The sequence below is a fragment of the Antedon bifida genome, chromosome 3 (assembly GCF_963402885.1).
Source record: "Antedon bifida chromosome 3, ecAntBifi1.1, whole genome shotgun sequence".
Classification (NCBI taxonomy): Eukaryota; Metazoa; Echinodermata; class Crinoidea; order Comatulida; family Antedonidae; genus Antedon; species Antedon bifida.
Genome location: NC_136228.1, coordinates 14,844,895 through 14,870,662, shown reverse-complemented (window position 1 = coordinate 14,870,662; position 25,768 = coordinate 14,844,895). Strand labels below are relative to the sequence as shown.

General features: G+C 35.6%; 1 protein-coding gene across 1 annotated transcript; it reads left to right on the top strand.

The window, feature by feature from the left end:
* Positions 1–245: 245 nt before the first annotated feature.
* LOC144837605 (uncharacterized) lies at positions 246–8,162 on the top strand. The gene is made up of 4 exons (XM_078692795.1): positions 246–354; positions 5,965–5,989; positions 7,010–7,053; positions 7,335–8,162. The coding sequence occupies exons 1-4, from the start codon at positions 303–305 to the stop codon at positions 7,574–7,576; spliced, it is 363 nt and encodes a 120-aa protein (XP_078548921.1). The 5' UTR covers positions 246–302; the 3' UTR covers positions 7,577–8,162.
* Positions 8,163–25,768: the final 17,606 nt, after the last annotated feature.

The window sequence follows — 25,768 nt, the reverse complement described above, 5'->3', positions numbered from 1 at the left end:
TTTTTACATTAAATATAGTTTGTGATCTTAAATTAGATCTAAAAAACGTAGGGAAGGGGGCTTTAATCATCTAAGTGGTTACATTTTAAAATAAAACTAAATAGATATATTATAATAATAAATGTATACATATAAAATGATGAACATAAACAGTTATTTATTTGTGTGTCACTCATACAAAATAAAAAGCTTTGTCACTAATGTGTAATGTATAACTGTCTTTGTATTTTTGTTGAACCGAATTAACAAAACAATTAACATCAGATTCACCAGTTACTGTTAATGAGGAATTACAAACACAAATGAAGAAAGTGATAATTGAGGAACAGGAAAGAAAACTTGAAGCAAAGAGTGGTGAGTTAAGGATCATAAATTAATTTACTTTTTATTTCGTCACCACTCAACAGTGACACAAGTCAAGTCAATTGCAAAGTTCAACAATAGAAAATGATGAACATATTTAAACATAATTATATGTGTTGTGTTATTATATGGTTAAAATAACTTTAAATGTGATTTTATAGAATGGATTTCAGCTAAATTCTTTTTCATATCCTTTTTTTTTATTTCAACATTTATTCAAAAAAAGAAAGTCTTTATAAACAGAAATATAAAGTGGTATTAGCTTTTAATTTTGTTCATATTTATTAGGCTAATATCATAATTTCATTCATTCATTTATTGCCAGGTAAAAACAACATGACATTAACAATAGGAGGTTTAAAAAATAGAGAACATATAATGTAGTATATAAAAAACAAATACATTTTTATTTATATTGGTTGATCAGGTTATAGTTTAAATTGTGTTTTAAATAACCAAATGTTTATTTTGTTCACTGTTATAATAATACTGCTTTAGTATAGCGACCTATATACTGTATAAAGTAATAAGACACCATAGTCATACCATATAGATTAACCAATCACGAGCCACCTTACTGATATCACTTTGTACAGTTCAGTTACAGATTTCTTACAATAAAGACTATCCTTATATTACTTGAGAGTTTCTTCATTTATTATCGATAAAAATAACATAACATGGTGACCCCGACCTCAGTTTTCTATCAGAAAAGGAGGTAAATACATGCAGAAACAACAGAGCGGACTTTTGTGAAATTTCTATACCATAGGATTCACTGGGAGCTTTGTTACCTTCAGAATTGTTAATTGGACAAGATACCTGAAATTGGAAATACGTCACATATTACTTGGGAGTACAGTAAACAAAAACAAAAAAAACTGTGAGTATTCATTTTCATAAGAAGAGGATTATTGTGATAAAACTTGAAGCAAAACCAACAGTACCTAGCATAGGATAATATACACTATCTACAAGTTAAGAAAGGAGTAAGACACTCCCAACTCATACTGTACTAAAGTTGATTGATCACCAACAACTTGCTGTCAACAAGGAATTCCATTCTACTTTGTTTTGACCTAGAAAAAAAAACCCAGTCAAATAAGGCATCAATCATGGCTGAAGCAGAGCCTACAAATCAACCTGTAATAGCCCCTTTAGGACTCCAGGGGGTAACGATGCCCAAAGTGGAATTTGACTCACCAAGTGTACTTGAACAATTTAAACACTTCAAGGAAACAGTTGAAATGGCCTTTGCAGGGCCCCTATCCACAATACAAGAAGAGCAAAAAGTTAGCTATGTCATGTTGTGGATGGGAGAAAAGGCAATGAAAATCCGACGTGGATGGTCTCTTACTGAGCAAGAGAAAAACAACCTCCCGAAACACTGGGAAAAATTTGAAGCGTTTATTCAACCAAAAACAAATTTTAATCTAGCCCGCTGGAACTTTCGAAGCCTTAAACAAAAACAAAAGGAAAGCATAGATGCGTATGTTGCTCGCGTGGAAATCCTATTAAAGGAGTGTGAATACCCCGATGAGCAACACGACCAGCACATTCTTGAAGCAATCAAATTCGGCACAAACTCTGAAGATGTACAGAAAAAGCTCTTCCGTCAAGCGAAGACTTACACACATAGCGACGCTATCAAGTACATTCAGTCCAAAGAAGCAGCCGACAAACAATTTAACGAATTGCAAAGAGTTTCAAAAAATGGCACCACTGTTGAGGAAATAAAACAAAACACCAACTATGGTAAACGCCACAGTCAATTAAAACTGATCAAAAACTGCTCCAACTGCGGTACAGATCATCCGTCCAGACAATGTCCCGCATTTGGAAAAGAATGTAAAAATTGCGGCAAGAGCAATCACTGGGCGAGGAAGTGTAGAGCAAAACAATTCAACAAAACGACCCAGGACCGACAATACAATCAAAAGCGCCCAAACAAAGGGAAACAGTATCGTCGCACGCAGGAGATTACAATAGAAGACTCGGATGACCCAACAAATTACGGGTTCGAAGAAGTCACCATCCGAGAAATTCAATTCAACGATATCGATGGCAAAGACACCCAACTTGCCACAATAAAACTCTCCACACCGAATGGACAAATGCTCCTTCGAGGCAAAGTCGATACAGGTGCGCAAGCCAACCTTATCAATTATAAAACCTATACACAGTTGTTTGGGAAACAGTACACGATCAAGAAAACCAACACAATCCTAACTGGATATGGAGGTAGAAAATTTCAGAACCATGGTGAGATAACGGTTGACACAGAACATAATAGTCACATCGTGAACAAAACTAAATTCCAGGTGTCAAGCTACGGGAATAACCTATTCGGACTGAAACTTTGCAAAGCACTGGGAATCGTTAGAATTTTATGCGACGATCAATGCATCGATTGCAATGGACACTTTGATGTTTGCGAGGTGTCGGAAAGAAAAACAGACAAAAAAGAGGAAGTAATCCAACAACACAAAGACATCTTCACAGGCATAGGATGTATGAAAACACCCTATAAAATTAAACTATCAAATGAAGCTACACCTGTGGTGAATCCCGTCCGCAAAATGCCGGATGTACTCAAAATACCTCTGAGAAAAGAGCTGGACAGACTGTTAGACTTGGACATTATCAGACAGATGGACGAGCCAACAGAATGGGTAAATTCCATAGTCTTAGTTACAAAACCAGATAAAACACTAAGAATCTGCCTTGACCCAAGAAACCTAAATAAATACATCCAGCGACCTCATCACTACACACAAACCCTCGACGAGGTACTTCCTAGATTAAGTGGATGTCAACATTTCAGTACATTTGATGTACGTAGTGGCTATTGGAATATCCCGCTACATGAAGACAGTCAAGCACTGACGACATTTAACACTATATATGGAAGATTCTGCTTTAAGCGACTAGCATTTGGACTTTCAAGTTCACAAGATCTCTTCCAAAGAGAAATGGATGCACTCTTCCAAAATATTCCAAATGTGTATTGCATCGCAGACGATTTATTGGTAGCAGCCGAAACAAGACAAGAACATGACAAAGCAGTCACAGACATATTTAGAACCTGTCGAACAAGCGGCATCAAGCTAAATTCTGAAAAGTGTCGTTACCTACAAGATAGTGTAAAATTCTTTGGACATATGTTATCCAAAGAGGGCATGCGGCCTGACCCATCAAAGGTTAAGGCAATAAGCAAATTGAAAGCCCCAACCGACAGACAAGAACTGATGTCATTACTAGGACTCATAAATTACTTGTCAAAATTCTTAAAGCTAGCTCCACTTACCGATCCAATCAGAAGGCTTCTCCAGAAAGACACAGTCTTCAAGTGGACAAACACACACGACGATGCACTAACAAAAATAAAAAAGAGAATCCAAGACGCCCCAACACTTGCGTATTTCGATAGCAAAGAGGAGATAACGATCCAATGTGACGCATCTCAAAAGGGACTTGGAGCCGTACTGATGCAAAATGACCGACCAGTACACTATGCATCAAAGTCACTAACAAATGCTGAATCAAATTATAGCAACATCGAGAGGGAACTACTCGCAGTGGTATGGTCTGTGAAGTATTTTAGAACATATGTGTTTGGGAAACACTTCACAATACATACAGACCACCAACCACTGGAAAGCATCCAAAAGAAAGACCTCTCTAAAATGCCAACGCGTCTACAAAGACTAATGCTACAACTACAAGGATATAATGGCAAGATAAAATACGTACCAGGAAAACAAGTACCTATAGCAGACTGTCTATCCAGATGCATCGAGACCAAAGGTGAACCCTTCACTTATCCTGACATGAATGTACAAGTCCATGAAGTCACAAACATGGCACCTTTTGTCATCGACAATATCAGAGAGAAAACTAAAACAGACACTGTCCTACAAGCACTCATTCCATATATAGTAGAGGGATGGCCAACGCAAAAGAACCAATGCAACGAATTCACGCACGCATACTGGCAGCATCGATCAGAACTGGCCATATATGATGGAATTGTCATCAAAGGACAAAGAATCGTTATCCCAACATCCATGAGAAAGAAACTCCTTGGAATACTGCATAAGCAGCACCAAGGAATAGAGAAGACCCGCCTCCGTGCGAGACAGAGCTTATATTGGCCTGGATTGAACGCTGATATAGAGCAAATGATAACGGATTGTGACCTCTGTCAGACATACCAGAGAAATCAAAAGAAGCCACCAATAATCCCAATATACGCCAACACGCCAATGCAGCATATCGGAATCGACTTGTTCGAAATCCAGAACCAAAACTTTCTCATATGTGTCGACTATTACACGGCATACGTCTGGGTTGATAAGCTGAGCAGCACAAATAGCAAGGCAGTATACACAAAACTAGACCAAACATTTTCAATGTTCGGATATCCAGAGACGATGATTTCTGACAATGGGCCACAGCTAGTGAGCAGTGAGTTTGAAGAATATTGCAGACAACATGAAATAATTCATACCACAAGCGCACCATACCACCAATCCGGAAATGGCAGAGCAGAAAGAAACATTGCCACTGTAAAACAACTTCTAAAAAAGAGCACACTTACAGACATGAACGAGATACTATGCGTTCTTAGAGACACACCGATTTCAACAGACATCCCGTCCCCATTCACACTAATGTTCGGACACCGGAATATCAAAACCAACCTACCTGCCATAAATAACACACCAAATTCCGTAGCAAAACAATACGGAGAAAACCTTCAAAAAAGAACAGCCGCATACGAAGGACAACCTACGGACACAAGTACATCAATCTACATCGGACAACCATGTAGATTCCAAACGAAACCAAATTCGACATGGACACCAGCTACCGTAATCACCCAACACTCACCAAGAAAATATACCGTTCAAACAGCATCCGGATCACAATATACAAGAGACAGAATAAATATCAAACCAGATAAACCGAAACCAGTACCACCAGCCACACAAGAAAACAACAAACCACAATTATCTGAAAATCCACCACCGCCACAAAACGTAGAGACACCAAGACAAGAACTAACTACTAGTATCAACAAGGATCAAGAACCCCAAACGGAAACAAGAAAATTACCACCATTAGCGATACACGACAGACCAAAACGGATTTGCAAGCAACCACCAAAACTAAGAGATTGAACATTATGAACAATGATATATAGAGGACATTTAAAAAAAAAAAATATAGAAATTAGAATATAGAAGAGAATTAATAGCACGCTTAAAGTTAATAAAATAAATATCTATAGCATTGTAAACATCGTAACGCAACGATAGATAAACCCCTCATACAAATAAACTTTAAATAATCCTAGGAGGGAGATGTTATAATAATACTGCTTTAGTATAGCGACCTATATACTGTATAAAGTAATAAGACACCATAGTCATACCATATAGATTAACCAATCACGAGCCACCTTACTGATATCACTTTGTACAGTTCAGTTACAGATTTCTTACAATAAAGACTATCCTTATATTACTTGAGAGTTTCTTCATTTATTATCGATAAAAATAACATAACATTCACAATATTTAATTCTTATTATTTCAGATCCAGAGCAGCCACAAAATCAAGGGTAAGTGTTTATTGTGTTACACCAAAACTTTTATTTGACATTTAACATTTTTGTTCAAACAATAGATTTACAGCAATATAATTAACTGCTTTGTACTTTTAACCAAATTAATTATGTATAATTATAATTATAATAAAACAGACAAAGTTCTTGTTTCTGCCTCAAAATAAAATATTTATTGCACTAGTACTTTTGATCAAAGGTCATCATCAGGCACTGATGAATATTGGTAAAAGATGAATACATGTAGAGAAAGGGTACATTATGGGCTTTATAGGACAAAAAGAAAACGTAAAATGATTCAACTTGGAACTCTCAGACTCAATATTAAATCGTTTAGGAATTAAGTACTATCTTGTCTATCTGATTGGCATGAGTTATAATTATTGTCAATGTTATTGTCAATTTGTTATTTGTTTGTTCATTGTTACACCCATAAAGCCCATAATAGACTCCTTTGTTTTCTATAATTTACCAATATTCTATCAGTACCTGATGATGACCTATGGTCAAAAATACTAGTACAATAAATATTTTATTTTGATGCAGAAACAAGAACTTTGTAATTTAACTCTTCCCTGGTTTTATACATGCCTATGCACCACCTTTTTCTTTCCTAATTATGTGTATACCCTGGTATTAACTTTACTCAGTGTGTTTATTTTTCATTCAGTACAAACACACTGCCAATTGGCTGCTGGTGTTGTATGTTTATACCAGGGAACTCCCTGTTTATACCATATCAATCAATAAATAAGTATTGCGCGTATGTAAATTGGTAAACAAAGATACAATTGGAGCAATGTTAACTTACTGGAAATCTAATGATTTTTTTCACTGATTTAGAATAAACTAATGTTTTAAATGGTTATTTATGTTTATTCTATTTATTGATCGAAAATTAATACTTATCTTATAGCAAGAGGTAGAAGGAGTCTGAAAAAAGTAACTTTAAGATTAATTATAAAATTTTAATAATTGTTAGTTAGAATTTTAATAATAATTTGTGTACATTTTTAGTTCTAGACCGAGCCGAAAGAAATGTTTGTTGAAGTTTTTAAAAGGTATTTAACTATTCTATTTCGGAGTCTCAAAAATTGTTTTTAAATTCAAGCATTGTTTTCAACCTTCTGTAGTTTCAATTTGTAAAAATTATTTTTGTATACCTTTTACCTATAAATATTTTTTTTTTTGTCAATATAAAAAGTCAATAAAAACAAATATATTGATAGGTAGAAATTGTGTAATTTTAAGAAAAACTCTTAATGTAATTGTAAGAACCTTGAAACCTGTCAAGAATATTTTTAAAACAAGATAAGGATTTATGACAAATTTTCTCTTTTAGATTACCGGTGGATAGTTTTTGCATTTTGGTTAATTCTATTGGCAGCCTTTGTCATCTTAATTATTATACATGATGGCTTAGCAGCAAGAATTGGCATTGGTATTGGATTGTTGGTAACTGTTGGTAGTGGCTGTATCTGGTGTGTACATAAGAAAGTCACCAAGTCTTGTACTCAGTCAACAAACGCAGCAGCAGACGGACAGAGAGCACGCTATTCAGAAATTTCCCAAGAAGAACAATAGATCACAAGGAAAGACACTGTTAACAGCCCTTGTATAAAGAATATCCAAGATAGATGTAAAATGAAAAATATGTGAAACAAAAATGGGAGTTTTTTTCACGATGATGAATGACTAGAGGTTTAGAGGGTGTTAAATTAAAGATGGCCATCCAAGGGTCAATATCACAATCCACACTCCATTCAAAATTATTTTCCGCTCAAGGAATTCAGCCTTGCTTGTCAAATGAAACTGCAACATTGATTTCAGGATTTGTTTTAAAATCAGAACTCTCATTAGAATTTTACAAATTTCAGTTTAAAGTTTTTTTAACGTTGCAAATTCTATTATTGATTTTATGAAAAGATTAAAATTAAAATTGACTTTTTAGTTTAATAAAGTGGGTAATGCAATGCCAGTTTTATGTATGTAAATAATATATCATGTTTGATATTTAGTTTTATTAAGCTTAACATGCTGTAGTAGACAGTTTTCAACATATTGAAGCTATACTCAGTTGTCAATTGTGTACTCAATGCTGTAGTAGACAGTTGTCAACATATTGAAGCTGTAACTCAGTTGTCAATTGTGTACTCATTGCTGTAGTAGACAGTTGTCAACATATTGAAGCTATACTCAGTTGTCAATTGTGTACTCATTGCTGTAGTAGACAGTTGTCAACATATTGAAGCTATACTCAGTTGTCAATTGTGTACTCATTGCTGTAGTAGACAGTTGTCAAGATATTGAAGCTGTAACTCAGTTGTCAATTGTGTACTCAATGCTGTAGTAGACAGTTGTCAACATATTGAAGCTATACTCAGTTGTCAATTGTGTACTCATTGCTGTAGTAGACAGTTGTCAAGATATTGAAGCTGTAACTCAGTTGTCAATTGTGTACTCAATGCTGTAGTAGACAGTTGTCAACATATTGAAGCTGTAACTCAGTTGTCAATTGTGTACTCAATGCTGTAGTAGACAGTTGTCAACATATTAAAGCTGTAACTCAGTTGTCAATTGTGTACTCAATGCTGTAGTAGACAGTTGTCAACATATTGAAGCTGTAACTCAGTTGTCAATTGTGTACTCAATGCTGTAGTAGACAGTTGTCAACATATTGAAGCTGTAACTCAGTTGTCAATTGTGTACTCAATGCTGTACAAGACAGTTGTCAACATATTGAAGCTGTAACTCAGTTGTCAATTGTGTACTCAATGCTGTAGAAGACAGTTGTCAACATATTGAAGCTGTAACTCAATTGTCAATTGTGTACTCAATGCTGTAGTAGACAGTTGTCAACATATTGAAGCTGTAACTCAGTTGTCAATTGTGTACTCAATGCTGTAGTAGACAGTTGTCAACATATTGAAGCTGTAACTCAGTTGTCAATTGTCTACTCAATGCTGTAGTAGACAGTTGTCAACATATTGAAGCTGTAACTCAGTTGTCAATTGTCTACTCAATGCTGTAGTAGACAGTTGTCAACATATTGAAACTGTAACTCAGTTGTCAATTGTGTACTCAATGCTGTAGTAGACAGTTGTCAACATATTGAAACTGTAACTCAGTTGTCAATTGTCTACTCAATGCTGTAGTAGACAGTTGTCAACATATTGAAGCTGTAACTCAGTTGTCAACATATTGAAGCTGTAACTCAGTTGTCAATTGTCTACTCAATGCTGTAGTAGACAGTTGTCAACATATTGAAGCTGTAACTCAGTTGTCAATTGTGTACTCAATGCTGTAGTAGACAGTTGTCAACATATTGAAGCTGTAACTCAGTTGTCAATTGTGTACTCAATGCTGTAGTAGACAGTTGTCAACATATTGAAGCTGTAACTCAGTTGTCAATTGTGTACTCAATGCTGTAGTAGACAGTTGTCAGCATATTGAAGCTGTAACTCAGTTGTCAATTGTGTACTCAATGCTGTAGTAGACAGTTGTCAGCATATTGAAGCTGTAACTCAATTGTCAATTGTGTACTCAATGCTGTAGTAGACAGTTGTCAACATATTGAAGCTGTAACTCAGTTGTCAATTGTGTACTCATTGCTGTAGTAGACAGTTGTCAACATATTGAAGCTGTAACTCAGTTGTCAATTGTGTACTCAATGCTGTAGTAGACAGTTGTCAACATATTGAAGCTGTAACTCAGTTGTCAATTGTGTACTCAATACTGTAGTAGACAGTTGTCAGCATATTGAAGCTGTAACTCAGTTGTCAATTGTCTACTCAATGCTGTAGTAGACAGTTGTCAACATATTGAAGCTGTAACTCAGTTGTCAATTGTGTACTCAATGCTGTAGAAGACAGTTGTCAACATATTGAAGCTGTAACTCAATTGTCAATTGTGTACTCAATGCTGTAGTAGACAGTTGTCAACATATTGAAGCTGTAACTCAGTTGTCAATTGTGTACTCAATGCTGTAGTAGACAGTTGTCAACATATTGAAGCTGTAACTCAGTTGTCAATTGTGTCCTCAATGCTGTAGTAGACAGTTGTCAACATATTGAAGCTGTAACTCAGTTGTCAATTGTGTACTCAATGCTGTAGTAGACAGTTGTCAACATATTGAAGCTGTAACTCAGTTGTCAATTGTGTACTCAATGCTGTAGTAGACAGTTGTCAGCATATTGAAGCTGTAACTCAGTTGTCAATTGTCTACTCAATGCTGTAGTAGACAGTTGTCAACATATTGAAGCTGTAACTCAGTTGTCAATTGTGTACTCAATGCTGTAGAAGACAGTTGTCAACATATTGAAGCTGTAACTCAATTGTCAATTGTGTACTCAATGCTGTAGTAGACAGTTGTCAACATATTGAAGCTGTAACTCAGTTGTCAATTGTGTACTCAATGCTGTAGTAGACAGTTGTCAACATATTGAAGCTGTAACTCAGTTGTCAATTGTGTCCTCAATGCTGTAGTAGACAGTTGTCAACATATTGAAGCTGTAACTCAGTTGTCAATTGTGTACTCAATGCTGTAGTAGACAGTTGTCAACATATTGAAGCTGTAACTCAGTTGTCAATTGTGTACTCAATGCTGTAGTAGACAGTTGTCAACATATTGAAGCTGTAACTCAGTTGTCAATTGTGTCCTCAATGCTGTAGTAGACAGTTGTCAACATATTGAAGCTGTAACTCAGTTGTCAATTGTGTACTCAATGCTGTAGTAGACAGTTGTCAACATATTGAAGCTGTAACTCAGTTGTCAATTGTGTCCGATCCTCAATGCTGTAGTAGACAGTTGTCAACATATTGAAGCTGTAACTCAGTTGTCAATTGTGTACTCAATGCTGTAGTAGACAGTTGTCAACATATTGAAGCTGTAACTCAGTTGTCAATTGTGTACTCAATGCTGTAGTAGACAGTTGTCAACATATTGAAGCTGTAACTCAGTTGTCAATTGTGTACTCAATTCTGTAGTAGACAGTTGTCAACATATTGAAGCTGTAACTCAGTTGTCAATTATCTACTCATTTATTTGTCATTTCATATTGAAAACCAATTACTCTTTCTATTTAAAAATAGATGTTTATTTACAGTTTAGATATCTGAAGTTACATAATTAGCATACACATTTTGATTGGTAGGATATGGAAACAAAAAGTGGGTTTTTTTCAAATATTGATTGTATTGTTTTTTCAAAGTGTATATTGCATCTATACACATGTTAAAGTAAAATAATAATTTGATAAATGAATAAAATTCAAATTGATAAGGGGATGGGGTATGAGGGCAGCAAATATGTGTTTGATGGTGATATAATGATACTGATGATAATAATGTTGCTATTTGTTTGTATTAATAACTACGGTAGTTATGATTATGATGCTAAATTGTATTTTAAATCAAGAAATCATGTAATAATTAGACCCTTGACAATCTAAATATATTGTGACCAAGACAATAATATTTTCCACTCAACAACACAATTTATTGTGAATAATATCTAAAAGCTGTTGATAACTATTAATAATGTACACATTTATCAGTCTGTGTGTCTTTTTAATTCATATTTTGCAATGTCAATGTTTTCATTCTTAATGCTGCATTTTGGTTAAAGTTTGACCTACTGTAATTAATATAATAAATATAATAATTTAATTCACCATAACATATTTGTCTTTCTTTTCTAAATACAGTAAATGGACAGAGTTTAAATAGTAAAACTAAAGAGGCAAAATACCTAGGAACTGGAAGTAGTTGGAATGTCTTCCAATTTTATTTTACTTGAGAGAACCAGTTAATTATATAGTTTGTAAATTGATTATGTTTTTTATGTGCAGAATTACAAAAACTAAACACATGCAAATAAGACCAGGTAAACGGAAGTAAATAATTAAATCCTTGCACCCTGTAATCCTTCCCCTTACCACACTAGACATAGACACACCTTTGTTGAATCTCACTGTGCTACTAAACACCACTTCTCTAGCCCTGTTCCTTATTTGATCCGGTTGTTAAACAAACAATGCTTAAATCTAAATTATTGTTTGATGAATTGTTTATAGTGTTACATTTTTTTGTACTAAATTATATTTTTTATGAATACATTTTATGATATCTGTTTGTTGAAATGATTTGAAAAGTGTTTTCACTTTTAATTAAATTTTGTAAATTAAAGCTCAATTCAGTGTTTATGCTGCTTGTAATGCTTATATATTTGTTTTTTTTTCTCTTTTGTGAGCATTTTACCCACTTTTATTTCTTATAAAAATTCATATTTTTGTAAATAATATTTATCTTTATATAATATGCACAATTTTCATTAATATTTGTTTCTCTACTCTACTCAATTAATACAGATGTAAGTTTTTCTTATACATACATTAAGATATAATAATAATTATAATTATAAAACAAAATTATATTTTCATAACTATATACAAGTATTTCAACTCAAATATCCATAACAAAATAATTATAATTTTTAATTAATACCAATTACCAATATGTTATACTTTAAACATGTTCATAGCATTTCTTTAACACTTTCTTTTCACATGAACATAATTATAATTTTCTTATGGTATTATATTTTATACACATTAAATTTAAGTATAAATTGTTAATATACACATATAATTCCTTTATGAATGTATATTTCTACTTTAATCATGCTTTGATTCTTATGTAACATTCTTCTACATAAATTCATATAATAATTCATAGTTTTATCTAGTATAGTTTGTTGTTTGCAACATTATTTTATCTCATATTTGTTAATAAATACTAATGAATGAAAAACTTATTTGTTTATTTGTAAGGATAGTGTGTTTGTTTGGAAGGTGTAGATTTTAACATCGAGGAGATCATTATATCAAAATGTACGTGCTTAGCTATTAAAAAAAATTCATTGTATTATTACAGGAATAGGAATAATAATATCCATTTCACCAATCCAGAGAGTAATATTAATAAAGTTCTTCGATATTACACAGCGATAATGTGTTAAGTACACAAATGGTGATTGCGCCCTCTATAAAAAATAAAGTTTAATCACCCCAACAAACCAAAGATCGTATTAGACAAACAACCACTTGCATGTTATCCTTGAAGAATGTCAAACACAAGAAGTAAGTTTTTGTTTCATAATATTATCATACCATATCATGTACGGAATTCTTTATACTGTGTTGGTTTAATGTCAGGTCTTTCTTCTTTTAATTTTTTGAATCTTATATTCGTATCCTAGGCTAGGCCTAGGCCTAATACTCTATATAATTGCTAGGGATTCCCATATTGCTAGGCCTAGTCTAGTAGGGCCTAGGCCTAGCCTAGGTAGGGAGACATTGCCTAGTAGTAGTAGTAGCCTAGTAGGCCTAGGCCTACTAGCTGGGGCAGGCCCTACCTCTAGCCATGCTCTAGCTAACAAAGGCCGGCGCTAATGCAGTTTCGTACCCACCCCTTAAAATTACTCAAAATCTGCAGCCAACCTACTCACGAGTAGTCTACATCATCCTGCAATCATAAAATTGTAAAAAATCGATATTTTTTTAAAAATAACTATTTTTAATCAATTAATACTGAGCACCCTTCAGAAATACATCGCCAGCTTAGCTTCGCGAAAATCATCGCTAGGCCTGCCGATAAAAGTACAGAGGCCTCATAGGGCAGCCCAAAGACCTACTAGCCTAGGCTTTTAACCCTAGGCCTACTACTATAGTAGGCCTAGTAGAGTAGTACTAGTAGGGAGGGAGGGAGTCTCCACAACTTGCTGTTGTTATTAATATATTAGTTAGAGAACAGACGTCAACTGCATTGGATCGGTCCCAAGCCCGTAGCCAGGGGGGTTACGAACTAACCCCCTTTTCCTGAAGTGCCCTTTCAAACCAGAGAGCCTACTAGGCATAGGCCTAGCCCATATGATGATTTTTTGCCTTTTCTGTAGTATAGCCAGCAGGGAAATGTTACCTTTATTACAGCCGCGTAACAAGGAGGTCTTGTCAGGGGGGGCAAACAGGGGCTGATCCTTCCAGACACCAAGTACTTGAGCCACAGCCTCCCCATGGTGGGGGCTGTGGCGAAGCGAATTTTGGTAAATGACACCCCTAGATCGTCGGAAATGGTACTCTCGCACATAAAATTCATGATAAATGACGCCTCCAACTAGGGCCTAGTAGTAGATTTTTTTAAGGTGGCCTCACACGCACAGCACAGCGTCACAATTGTGTATGAGATGCCGGCCCCCGCGCGTGTTCTATGGACCGGAACCGCGCTTGGTAAACATGTCTCTTCAACGTATATAAAAAAAACACAAACAAATACGACATATTAACGCAATGTATATTAAGATTAGCCATATACTCGTGTGTTTGAACTAAATAATAATAACTAATAAACTATACAGTAGTCTACAAACATTAAGTGTTACATGTACTAGTAATTTTATTCTATGCGAAAAGAAAGTGAATGCCTGTCCGGGAGTGAATGAAATGCTGTAATGCCCTTACAGGTAGGCAGGCCCGTAACCAGGGGGATCGGGGGATCGTACGATCCCCCGCTGAACAGCGAGTTCCGCTTGGCCTCCCACTTTTGTTTTTGCTGGGCATACTAACACAACACTACGATTGTTTACTGTTATGTTATGTTTATCGATAATAAATGAAGAAACTCTCAAGTATAATAAGGATAGTCTTTATTGTAAGAAGTCTGTAACTGAACTGTACAAAGTGATATCAGTAAGGTGGCTCGTGATTGGTTAATCTATATGGTATGACTATGGTGTCTTATTACTTTATATAGTATATAGGTCGCTATACTAAAGCAGTATTATTATAACATCTCCCTCCTAGGAAAACACACATAGCGACGCTATCAAGTACATTCAGTCCAAAGAAGCGGCCGACAAACAATTTAACGAATTGCAAAGAGTTTCAAAAACTGGCACCAATGTTGAGGAAATAAAACAAAACACCAACTATGGTAAACGCCACAGTCAATTAAAACTGATCAAAAACTGCTCCAACTGCGGTACAGATCATCCGTCCAGACAATGTCCCGCATTTGGAAAAGAATGTAAAAATTGCGGCAAGAGCAATCACTGGGCGAGGAAGTGTAGAGCAAAACAATTCAACAAAACGACCCAGGACCGACAATACAATCAAAAGCGCCCAAACAAAGGGAAACAGTATCGTCGCACGCAGGAGATTACAATAGAAGACTCGGATGACCCAACAAATTACGGGTTCGAAGAAGTCACCATCCGAGAAATTCAATTCAACGATATCGATGGCAAAGACACCCAACTTGCCACAATAAAACTCTCCACACCGAATGGACAAATGCTCCTTCGAGGCAAAGTCGATACAGGTGCGCAAGCCAACCTTATCAATTATAAAACCTATACACAGTTGTTTGGGAAACAGTACACGATCAAGAAAACCAACACAATCCTAACTGGATATGGAGGTAGAAAATTTCAGAACCATGGTGAGATAACGGTTGACACAGAACATAATAGTCACATCGTGAACAAAACTAAATTCCACGTGTCAAGCTACGGGAATAACCTATTCGGACTGAAACTTTGCAAAGCACTGGGAATTGTTAGAATTTTATGCGACGATCAATGCATCGATTGCAATGGACACTTTGATGTTTGCGAGGTTTTGGAAAGAAAAACAGACAAAAAAGAGGAAGTAATCCAACAACACAAAGACATCTTCACAGGCATAGGAAACACCCTATAAAATTAAACTATCAAATGAAGCTACACCTGTGGTGAATCCCGGCCGCAAAATGCCGGATGTACTCAAAATACCTCTGAGAAAAGAGCTGGACAGACTGTTAGACTTGGACATTATCAGACAGATGGACGAGCCAACAGAATGGGTAAATTCCATAGTCTTAGTTACAAAACCAGATAAAACACTAAGAATCTGCCTTGACCCAAGAAACCTAAATAAATACATCCAGCGACCTCATCACTACACACATACCCTCGACGAGGTACTTCCTAGATTAAGTGGATGTCAACATTTCAGTACATTTGATGTACGTAGTGGCTATTGGAATATCCCGCTACATGAAGACAGTCAAGCACTGACGACATTTAACACTATATATGGAAGATTCTGCTTTAAGCGACTAGCATTTGGACTTTCAAGTTCACAAGATCTCTTCCAAAGAGAAATGGATGCACTCTTCCAAAATATTCCAAATGTGTATTGCATCGCCGACGATTTATTGGTAGCAGCCGAAACAAGACAAGAACATGACAAAGCAGTCACAGACATATTTAGAACCTGTCGAACAAGCGGCATCAAGCTAAATTCTGAAAAGTGTCGTTACCTACAAGATAGTGTAAAATTTTTTGGACATATGTTATCCAAAGAGGGCATGCGGCCTGACCCATCAAAGGTTAAGGCAATAAGCAAATTGAAAGCCCCAACCGACAGACAAGAACTGATGTCATTACTAGGACTCATAAATTACTTGTCAAAATTCTTAAAGCTAGCTCCACTTACCGATCCAATCAGAAGGCTTCTCCAGAAAGACACAGTCTTCAAGTGGACAAACACACACGACGATGCACTAACAAAAATAAAAAAGAGAATCCAAGACGCCCCAACACTTGCGTATTTCGATAGCAAAGAGGAGATAACGATCCAATGTGACGCATCTCAAAAGGGACTTGGAGCCGTACTGATGCAAAATGACCGACCAGTACACTATGCATCAAAGTCACTAACAAATGCTGAATCAAATTATAGCAACATCGAGAGGGAACTACTCGCAGTGGTATGGTCTGTGAAGTATTTTAGAACATATGTGTTTGGGAAACACTTCACAATACATACAGACCACCAACCACTGGAAAGCATCCAAAAGAAAGACCTCTCTAAAATGCCAACGCGTCTACAAAGACTAATGCTACAACTACAAGGATATAATGGCAAGATAAAATACGTACCAGGAAAACAAGTACCTATAGCAGACTGTCTATCCAGATGCATCGAGACCAAAGGTGAACCCTTCACTTATCCTGACATGAATGTACTTGATAGCGTCGCTATGTGTGTAAGTCTTCGCTTGACGGAAGAGCTTTTTCTGTACATCTTCAGAGTTTGTGCCGAATTTGATTGCTTCAACGGACGGACACAAAAAAAAGTTGTTGATAGATGACGTCATTTCAATCATGTCGTTGATTGGCCAGAATCCATAATTACAGCGCGGTATTTTCACAAAATCGAATCTGTTTCGATCCTGAGCGGATTTCCGCTCAACCGCTTGTCCGCTCCACGTTCTGTGTAAATGGTCATAAGAAATAACATTCTATTTTTGCGTTTTCCGATCAACTTTACTGCTTACTGTTACCGCTCGTCTGTGTAAATTGGCCTTTTATGATTATATTCTAGGCCCGCTTCTTACATAGGGAATTCTAATTAACAACTCCTTGCTTAATTACTTGATCCTTCTTGCGTAGGTCTCCTCTTTGTGACCATTTTTTTACACAATAAAAGGGAATTTCCGAAAGCGATCAGTCCATCATTTTTAAGGAGCGCCTGCGCGATCGCGCTCCTAAAACCAGCAATTAGCGTCGCCAAGGGGGATTCCCCATTCCTTTCAAGCGCCAATTGACTTTCAGGCGCCAATTTACTTTCATTACCTCACAGTGTATCCAATGCGGTGTTACAGAAACACCTCTAGAGCAGGCAGACAAGTACCAACCAAATGGTTTCTTTTATTTAACAAAGCAATTTTTATGTAAAAAATATAGTTAATAAAAACAATATTTAATAGTGGGCCTAAATAATGTGTAATAATTGGAGAGAGAGATTCACTTCTGTTTTTGATGATTCTTTTCTCCGAAAAATGTCAACCATTTTGGTTACTAAAATACAGTAGAAAAACATGTGCTGTCATCCTTCCAGCTGCTGCTCTATCTTCTAGTATCATCGCGTGTGACAGCCCTTTGTAAACACAGCCAATTGACAATCAAATAACCCTTTTTATGGCACAATATTAACTTTAAAATGATACTTTGTAACTTATTATCAATATTTTGTTGGCTATTGCTTGTTAGATTTGTATTAGTGAAATATAGGTAAACAACTCCACATTTTCTGTCCGATTTTTTTTTTCCTAGCTTTAGGCTAGGCTGGCCCCTCCTACTCTAGCTAGTTAGGCTAAGCCTAGACCTAAAATAGTAGACTAGCCCAGCCAGGTTAAGTAGGTTGGCCAATGACTCTCAGCCAAGTTGGGACATGGCCTTATTTCTTGTTTTGTATGACTGTGTCTGTAGTACGTTTTTTTTTTTTTACCATATTTAAAGAGGGTGATCCATCCAGCAATTGCTGATCATTAGGGACCCTCAGAGGTTCACAAGACAAACATATACACAAGATGTTCTACATAAACAAAGTCTTATTACAAGTCTTTGGAAGTGGAGTTGTAATTTTGTCCTTAGAAAAAATCCTGACATGTGACGGGACTTGAACCCAGGACCCTTGGAGTGGTAGCCAAGCATCATAACCACCAAGCCACAACTCCACTCCAAAACGACTGTTGGACTGTATCCTGCAGGATACCAACCCCCCAGGGGGGGCATTATTTCCTTGAAAACACAAGGAGAGCAAATTAGTGCTTTTTTGTCTTTTCCTTACGTGAGGGACTGAAACATGCAAGCTTGTTGGCTTTGGTGCGATGTTGGCTTTGATGCGATGTATAACAGTTGGTTTTGGTGCGATGTATAATATACAATATTTTCTACCAAACATAGCCTGATGTTTTCAAAGTATAACACTAATTTCCAAGCATCTAGCGCCCTATCTTTTCAATTTTTCTTACCTCAGCCGCAACCATGGTGGGGCCCAGGTCCTGGGCCAGAAAACTCTTAGAGGATGCGGTTGCTCTTATGGCTGGTGACCAACAGCATTGGTGTTTTGATATACGTTTGATATTAAATCTTCAATGGGTGGGGGAGGTTAAACCGTAGGGTAATTCCTATAAGGGGGAGAAGTGCCTTTTTTTTTTGGAAAAAAGAACCCCCCTGTAAAAATCCCGGCTACGGACTTGGGTCCTCAGACGAACGTAAACACATGGATGATGAAGATGTTTTAACGTTCATGCTCGACTCATTGAGGAGATCAGGCTTAACATTTTTTTTAAAACCCACAAAAAAAGTAGAACAAAAAATTGACAAGCGTCGACCCTGCAGCCACTGCCTCAGGGGCTATACCCTCATCAATACACCGAGCCATCCATCTCGTTGGTCGAATCAGGTTTTACTTTGTATGAATGGAGAAAAAATATAAGCTTTTTAACCAACCAATCAGAACTGAGTGACGTTTCTATACTTGTGTCACCACATAACAAACATGCCTTCCATGGGGCTTCTCTGATCTCACAACAAGCATTCAAACACAGCGTTGTGGTCTTTCATTTTAAAAAAACACAGTGTTGTGGTCTTTCATTTTCAGAAAACACAGTGTGGTGGTCTTTCATTTTCAGAAAACACAGCGTTGTGGTCTTTCATTTTCAGAAAACACAGTGTTGTGGTCTTTTGTTTTCAGAAAACACAGCGTTGTGGTCTTTCATTTTCATGATACATCAAATAACTACAATGCACTGTAAAGTTTGACGTGATGCATAAAAAACTACTGAACTTTTCTATTTAATACTGAAATTTATTTTAACAATTTGAGAACTTGCAATGCACATAGAGTATGATGATGGACCTATCTTATTTATAGGTCCATGGTGTGATAAAGAAATTGGTACACTATTTAAAAAGTGTAATAAGGGATCATCTCACAGTGTGTTGATTGACTTGGTACTGTAGACCATGCACTGTGGCTGCTGTGTACAATCTCACAGTGTGTTGATTGCCTTGGTACTGTACACCATGCACTGTGGATGCTGTGTACAATCTCACAGTGTGTTGATTGACTTGGTACTGTAGACCATGCACTGTGGCTGCTTTGTACAATCTCACAGTGTGTTGATTGACTTGGTACTGTACACCATGCACTGTGGATGCTGTGTACAATCTCACAGTGTGTTGATTGACTTGGTACTGTAGACCATGCACTGTGGCTGCTGTGTACAATCTCACAGTGGGTTGATTGACTTGGTACTGTAGACCATGCACTGTGGCTGCTGTGTACAATCTCACAGTGTGTTGATTGACTTGGTATTGTACGCCATGCACTGTGGCTGCTGTGTACAATCTCACAGTGGGTTGATTGACTTGGTACTGTACACCATGCACTGTGGCTGCTGTGTACAATCTCACAGTGTGTTGATTGACTTGGTACTGTACACCATGCACTGTGGCTGCTGTGTACAATCTCACAGTGTGTTTATTGACTTGGTACTGTACACCATGCACTGTGGCTGCTGTGTACAATCTCACAGTGTGTTTATTGACTTGGTACTGTACACCATGCACTGTGGCTGCTGTGTACAGTCTCACAGTGTGTAGATTGACTTGGTACTGTACACCATGCACTGTGGCTGCTGTGTACAATCTCACAGTGTGTTTATTGACTTGGTACTGTAGACCATGCACTGTGGCTGCTGTGAGTACAGTACATATCTGAATTTCCTCAACTCAGAGGATGAATGCCACTATACATTTATGATACAGTATTTGTCACAATTGTGTGCATTAACTGTTATTACATTATCAGATTTGTGATATGTGATAATGCATTATGTGTACTGACATTTACTCCATGGTACTGACAAGTATCTGTCATCTATTATCAGATATCAATTGTGTGGTAAAATTGTCAACTAGATGCTGTCTTATGATTACCTCATCCTTTGGAAGGAACATAAAGTTATGAACAACATAAATACACATTTTATATGTCAAGTAGGATAATTGTAGGTGCTGTACTATGGCTACTGTAAATCTGAATTCAGTTTCCAGTTACACCGTCAAAAATACTTTTTCTTTTTTGTTTTTATTGACATTAATTTATTGTGCCTGAAAAGTTTAATTAGTTTAAAAGAATATTCTAATCTACAGTATACTACAAAGGATTGTGTTGTTTTTGTGTGTTAGATTGTTCACAAAGGCATGTGCATTGTTACCTCACAAAATAAAATTTAATTTCATTATGCAATTATTTTATCTTAATTAGTCAGTAAAACATTTTTTCATGGCTTAGACTAGAGCACTCTTCATACTAATGGAGATTTGGATGTATAAGGTTCATTCGATTAACAAATGGTAACATGCAATGACAGTTGACAAACATTTTATGGTTTTAATAAATGAAATAATTTATTATATATAATAAGGTAAATTACACAGAAAAAAGTAATGTGATGATGTGTGTTTGCCCAGCCTTTGTTTACTGTGCACTTTCACCTTGGCTGTAAAACCCCACTGCCAGGGCAATTTACAGTCAGTGTTGTCTTTCAGGTTTAAACTTGCAAGTGATTATTAATTTCCAATAGACCATATCATAAAAATCAAAAACTGCGTTTGTGAGTTTGCTCTCTGTTAATATAAAATCTTTTATTTCCATTGAATAGGCAGACATGCAAGACTGATTAGGAAGTCATGTGACATACAGAACGCGGCAAAGAGGGTGAACAATAAACACCTTGTAGGCTGGTAGCGTCCATTGATGTAGAGCTGTACAACCCCATTGCTGGACCAGTGGATGCAGGATTCATTTCCAGACAAATGATGTAATCCAAAGTATAATTTTATTGTTACCAACAATTATTTATGAAATCATTAGTGTGAGTTGTATATATTTTTTTTCATTTCATTATAGTAAAATATGATTTTTAAGCTAGTAGAGCTCTTTGTATGAAGGTTTAAACATGGAGCTATAAATAATAGCTCCATGACCTAGAGCTAGTAGTAATAATACAATACAATGGTTCATACAACAAACAGTAGCCAAAACATATTTTGGTTTATAAATCCAGCAAAAATATGTTGTGTGAGAATAAATGCTATTTTAAATGTCTTATTAATTCTTTTTAATTGTTACTTGCTGTCTTTAAATTAGCTTTTGATTGCCATGTTTATATCAAGACTATCTTACCTACTGTAACAAACAATATTATTTATGTAATTATTAGAATCAGGGATGTTTCGGATCAGTCATAGAGGAAACATTTAAATAGTTTTTTCCTCCACAGACCAAGATGTTTAATTAGGAAAAAAATGGTTGGTAGTTTGCAATAATTATACAATTTGTAAAGAATGATTTTTAAACTTAACAATCAAAGTATTTTATTATATGGTTTACATTTTTACAATTTGATTTTCTCATTGTGAAAAAAATTGGTCATACTGTGTGGCAATACTTACTTACAGTAGACAGATTAATTTAGAAAAATAAAAACTGCAGAATGATTTTTTAAGCATTTTATAGCAATTATTTATAATAAAAACTAGAAAGCCACTCCGAGAGTGCATACCTCCGCCTACTGTAAAATTCTCCTACATAAGATTTCCCCGGAAAAAAATATATATATTTGTGTGTGTCTTAATGCTGTTTGTGATTTAGGCTAATTTCACTACAAGCATGTGTATGCGAGTTTGGTGTAATGGTTGTAACAAGCCTTTCAATTAACAATAGCTTCAGTTGACTAACAATAGAACAGCAACGCGAAAATCAAACGAGTGAATTTGAAAAGAAATTAACTAACTACTCGCATCAAAAAAGGTGCACATTAAATCAAATTATGTTTTAAAATTACAAATCACCAATTATAACTCTTGCCTCCTGTACAAAAATAAAGTTTTTTGGACAAGTAGTTCTCGAGAAAATGCAATTTCAGTTTACTTAAATTACTTTAAGACTGCTCGCCGGCTTTTGAAAAATTCTGTTCTATCTTTTAACACTAGCAGGTCTGAAAAAGTATACTAAAAAGTGGTTTAGAATTGGAACCATGGTCCCAAATGGTCCCAAAATTTAATGGAATGGTCCTTGACCACATCTATCTGTATATTCATTTTGGTAAAGATCTTGTAATTACTTTTTGAGTAATCCTGCTAACAAACAAACAAACAGACAGACAGACAAACAAACACGCGCGATCGATTACATATACCTCCTTGGCGGAGGTAAACTAGATTTGAACTTGTCATGGTAATGAGTTAGGCTATTGCACAATGCATTTTAACACACACATGCTATTATATTAAGCTTCATCTATAGTAGGCTGCACTACAACAATTGTACAAACATCATAGCCATATGCCTAATCAAGTCATATGCATTTCAGTCGATCAAAGGGGCTATTTCTACCGTTCAACAAACATTTGACCGTATTACATTGTAAACAGTAGTTGATGGTTAGTTTTTGTTTTACGCAACTTGCGTTTATTCAAATATTTGAATATGATGTCTTTTTCAAAATGAAAAATAAATTCTGAAAGATACTTGTTTGAGTAATAACATATGGAAAATTGGAAGAAAACTGATAAAAATTAAGTAAGGCAATAAGATGATGTAGCTGCTCACAACTAAAATAGTGAGATAGATAGTAGTTTTTGTTTCATTATGCAATGATAAATAAAAAAAATAAAATTAATGTGATGTGAAGTAGGATTGGATATCTTTTTTCCTTCTTGATATACCTTACCAATAATTAACCAGTATATAGGCCAATAAATAATATTATCAATACTATTACCACAACATAAAATGGCATAGTAGACCTCTACTAACCAAACAGAGTCCCCTAATTAGCCTTTAGTGAAAATTGTTTTTTATACCTAAACAATTCCTTCAAAATACACATTATTATCCTAAGCCCAAAATATTAATTTGCACCTTTTTTTTTATAAAGCTAACATTATTATTGATAATTTGTGGATCTTTATTTTACAGTTGTAATTCTACATGTTATCCTATTTCTTATAGAATTACTTTACATTTACCTACTCAACGTGCAAGGTGTCCTTTAAATATAAAGAGTTACAACATTGAACTAGACATGTAACTCGTCACTTTGACGAGTTAGTTATCCGCACGACAAACGCCATGTGCACGTCATACGTTGGAATATTGCACACAGAAAAAGATTATGGCATTATGACCTGAACTGAAGAATATGATATGTTGTTAGTGCTGAATTCTGTCAATTTTGTGTCATATAGTATATAGTATAATATGTATACATATTACATACAGTGTAGAATAAGTGAAATTATGGGACCTGCCATTTATTGCAATTTTGAACATGTTGGCAGTTTTAAAATGAAACGCGAAGGTAGCAATTTCGGAAGGAAATTATCACAGCAACAACATATTAACGTGTAGAAGAAATTTGAATACGTGAAATATTGATGCGCGCTCTTTTAAATGTAATGAATTATGACGCAAAAGATAAAAATACGACATTTTTTATTTAACTGGCCATATGATGACGTCACAACATCCGATTGGCAAAATTTTCACATGATTTTGTATCTACAATCCAATAGCTTCCAGAAAACGTTTTAATCGTGATTATCACATTTTATTCTTACGAGCTATAAAAGATTAAAATTTACTGTAAAGATGAAATTAATGCTACACGTAATTTTAATTTTTAGGCATGATGACGTCATAAAAATTAAAATATTTTTAACTCATGCGAAAGATAGTTGATTGACCTAGACAATATCAAAATCAGGGTGAAAATGAAAAACGGATAAGTGGAGATAGGCTCTATTAAATGTGATGAGCTATGACGAAAGATATAAAAATATTAAATTTTATATTCGCGTGGCCATACGATGACGTCACAATGTCCGGTTAGCCATATTAATGTATGATCCGATATCTACAACTCAATTAGTTGGTCGTCCGTTGATATCGCTGTAATAAATACAGTGGTAGGCATAGTGAAAAAAAATACATTAGCACCGATTGGGTTCAGTCATAGTTTTACAGAAAAATTAATAAAAGGGAAAAGAATATTAATTGATTGTATGTACTTTGTTCTATACGATCTTCTGTCAGCCTGAATCCGTTGCTGGTGAGACTGACCGGGCTACGCAATCCAATGGAGTGAAATAAAAAAAACATGCAAGATGTTAATGTGAGAAGGTGGTATTGTGTTTCATGACATGTGACCCAAAAAATCTAGGTAAACTTTGTAATATGATCTGAACGTTGTACAGGCAGTGTATTGATGACCTTGTTGTTGTGTCCTTTCATTGACAGACTGAACGTTTTGAGTTCACTCGATCTTGCTTCTTCTACTGACTGTGTACGTACTTTGTGAGAATTTCTATTTATAAAAAGGGGTTTACTTTTCACGTTTTACTGTCAGTGGTGGTGCTATGCTGATCAGAGGTCCCAAGTTCCCAGAAAACCGACTTTTAATGCAGATCCCCGCCTCCCCGAAAATTGGTTATTTCCCCCTGAAATCTGGTCGATTTCGACCTAAGCTAGCTAAGGCCTAGCCTAGAGATTTTTCATATAAAATAACTGAAATTAAACATTTTCCCAAGACAAACATGTTATTTCACTATTAACACTCTTGGTACTGTTTATAATGACGCAAAGTATTTAATCAAAAGCATTTCTTAGGCATTTGTTTTCACGAATTAACAGCTATCTATCAACTGACAAGCCAATCACACATGTGACATTGTATTGTTGTATTGATATGTCACAATTGTGTCAATAGATTCGGGCGGTGCCCACCTTACCCACGAGGTGAAAAAGGACTTTAAAACGATTTTTTACATGCAAATGTCAGAAACACTTGTTTATTGGAGAAAAAGTCTACTTTACAGTA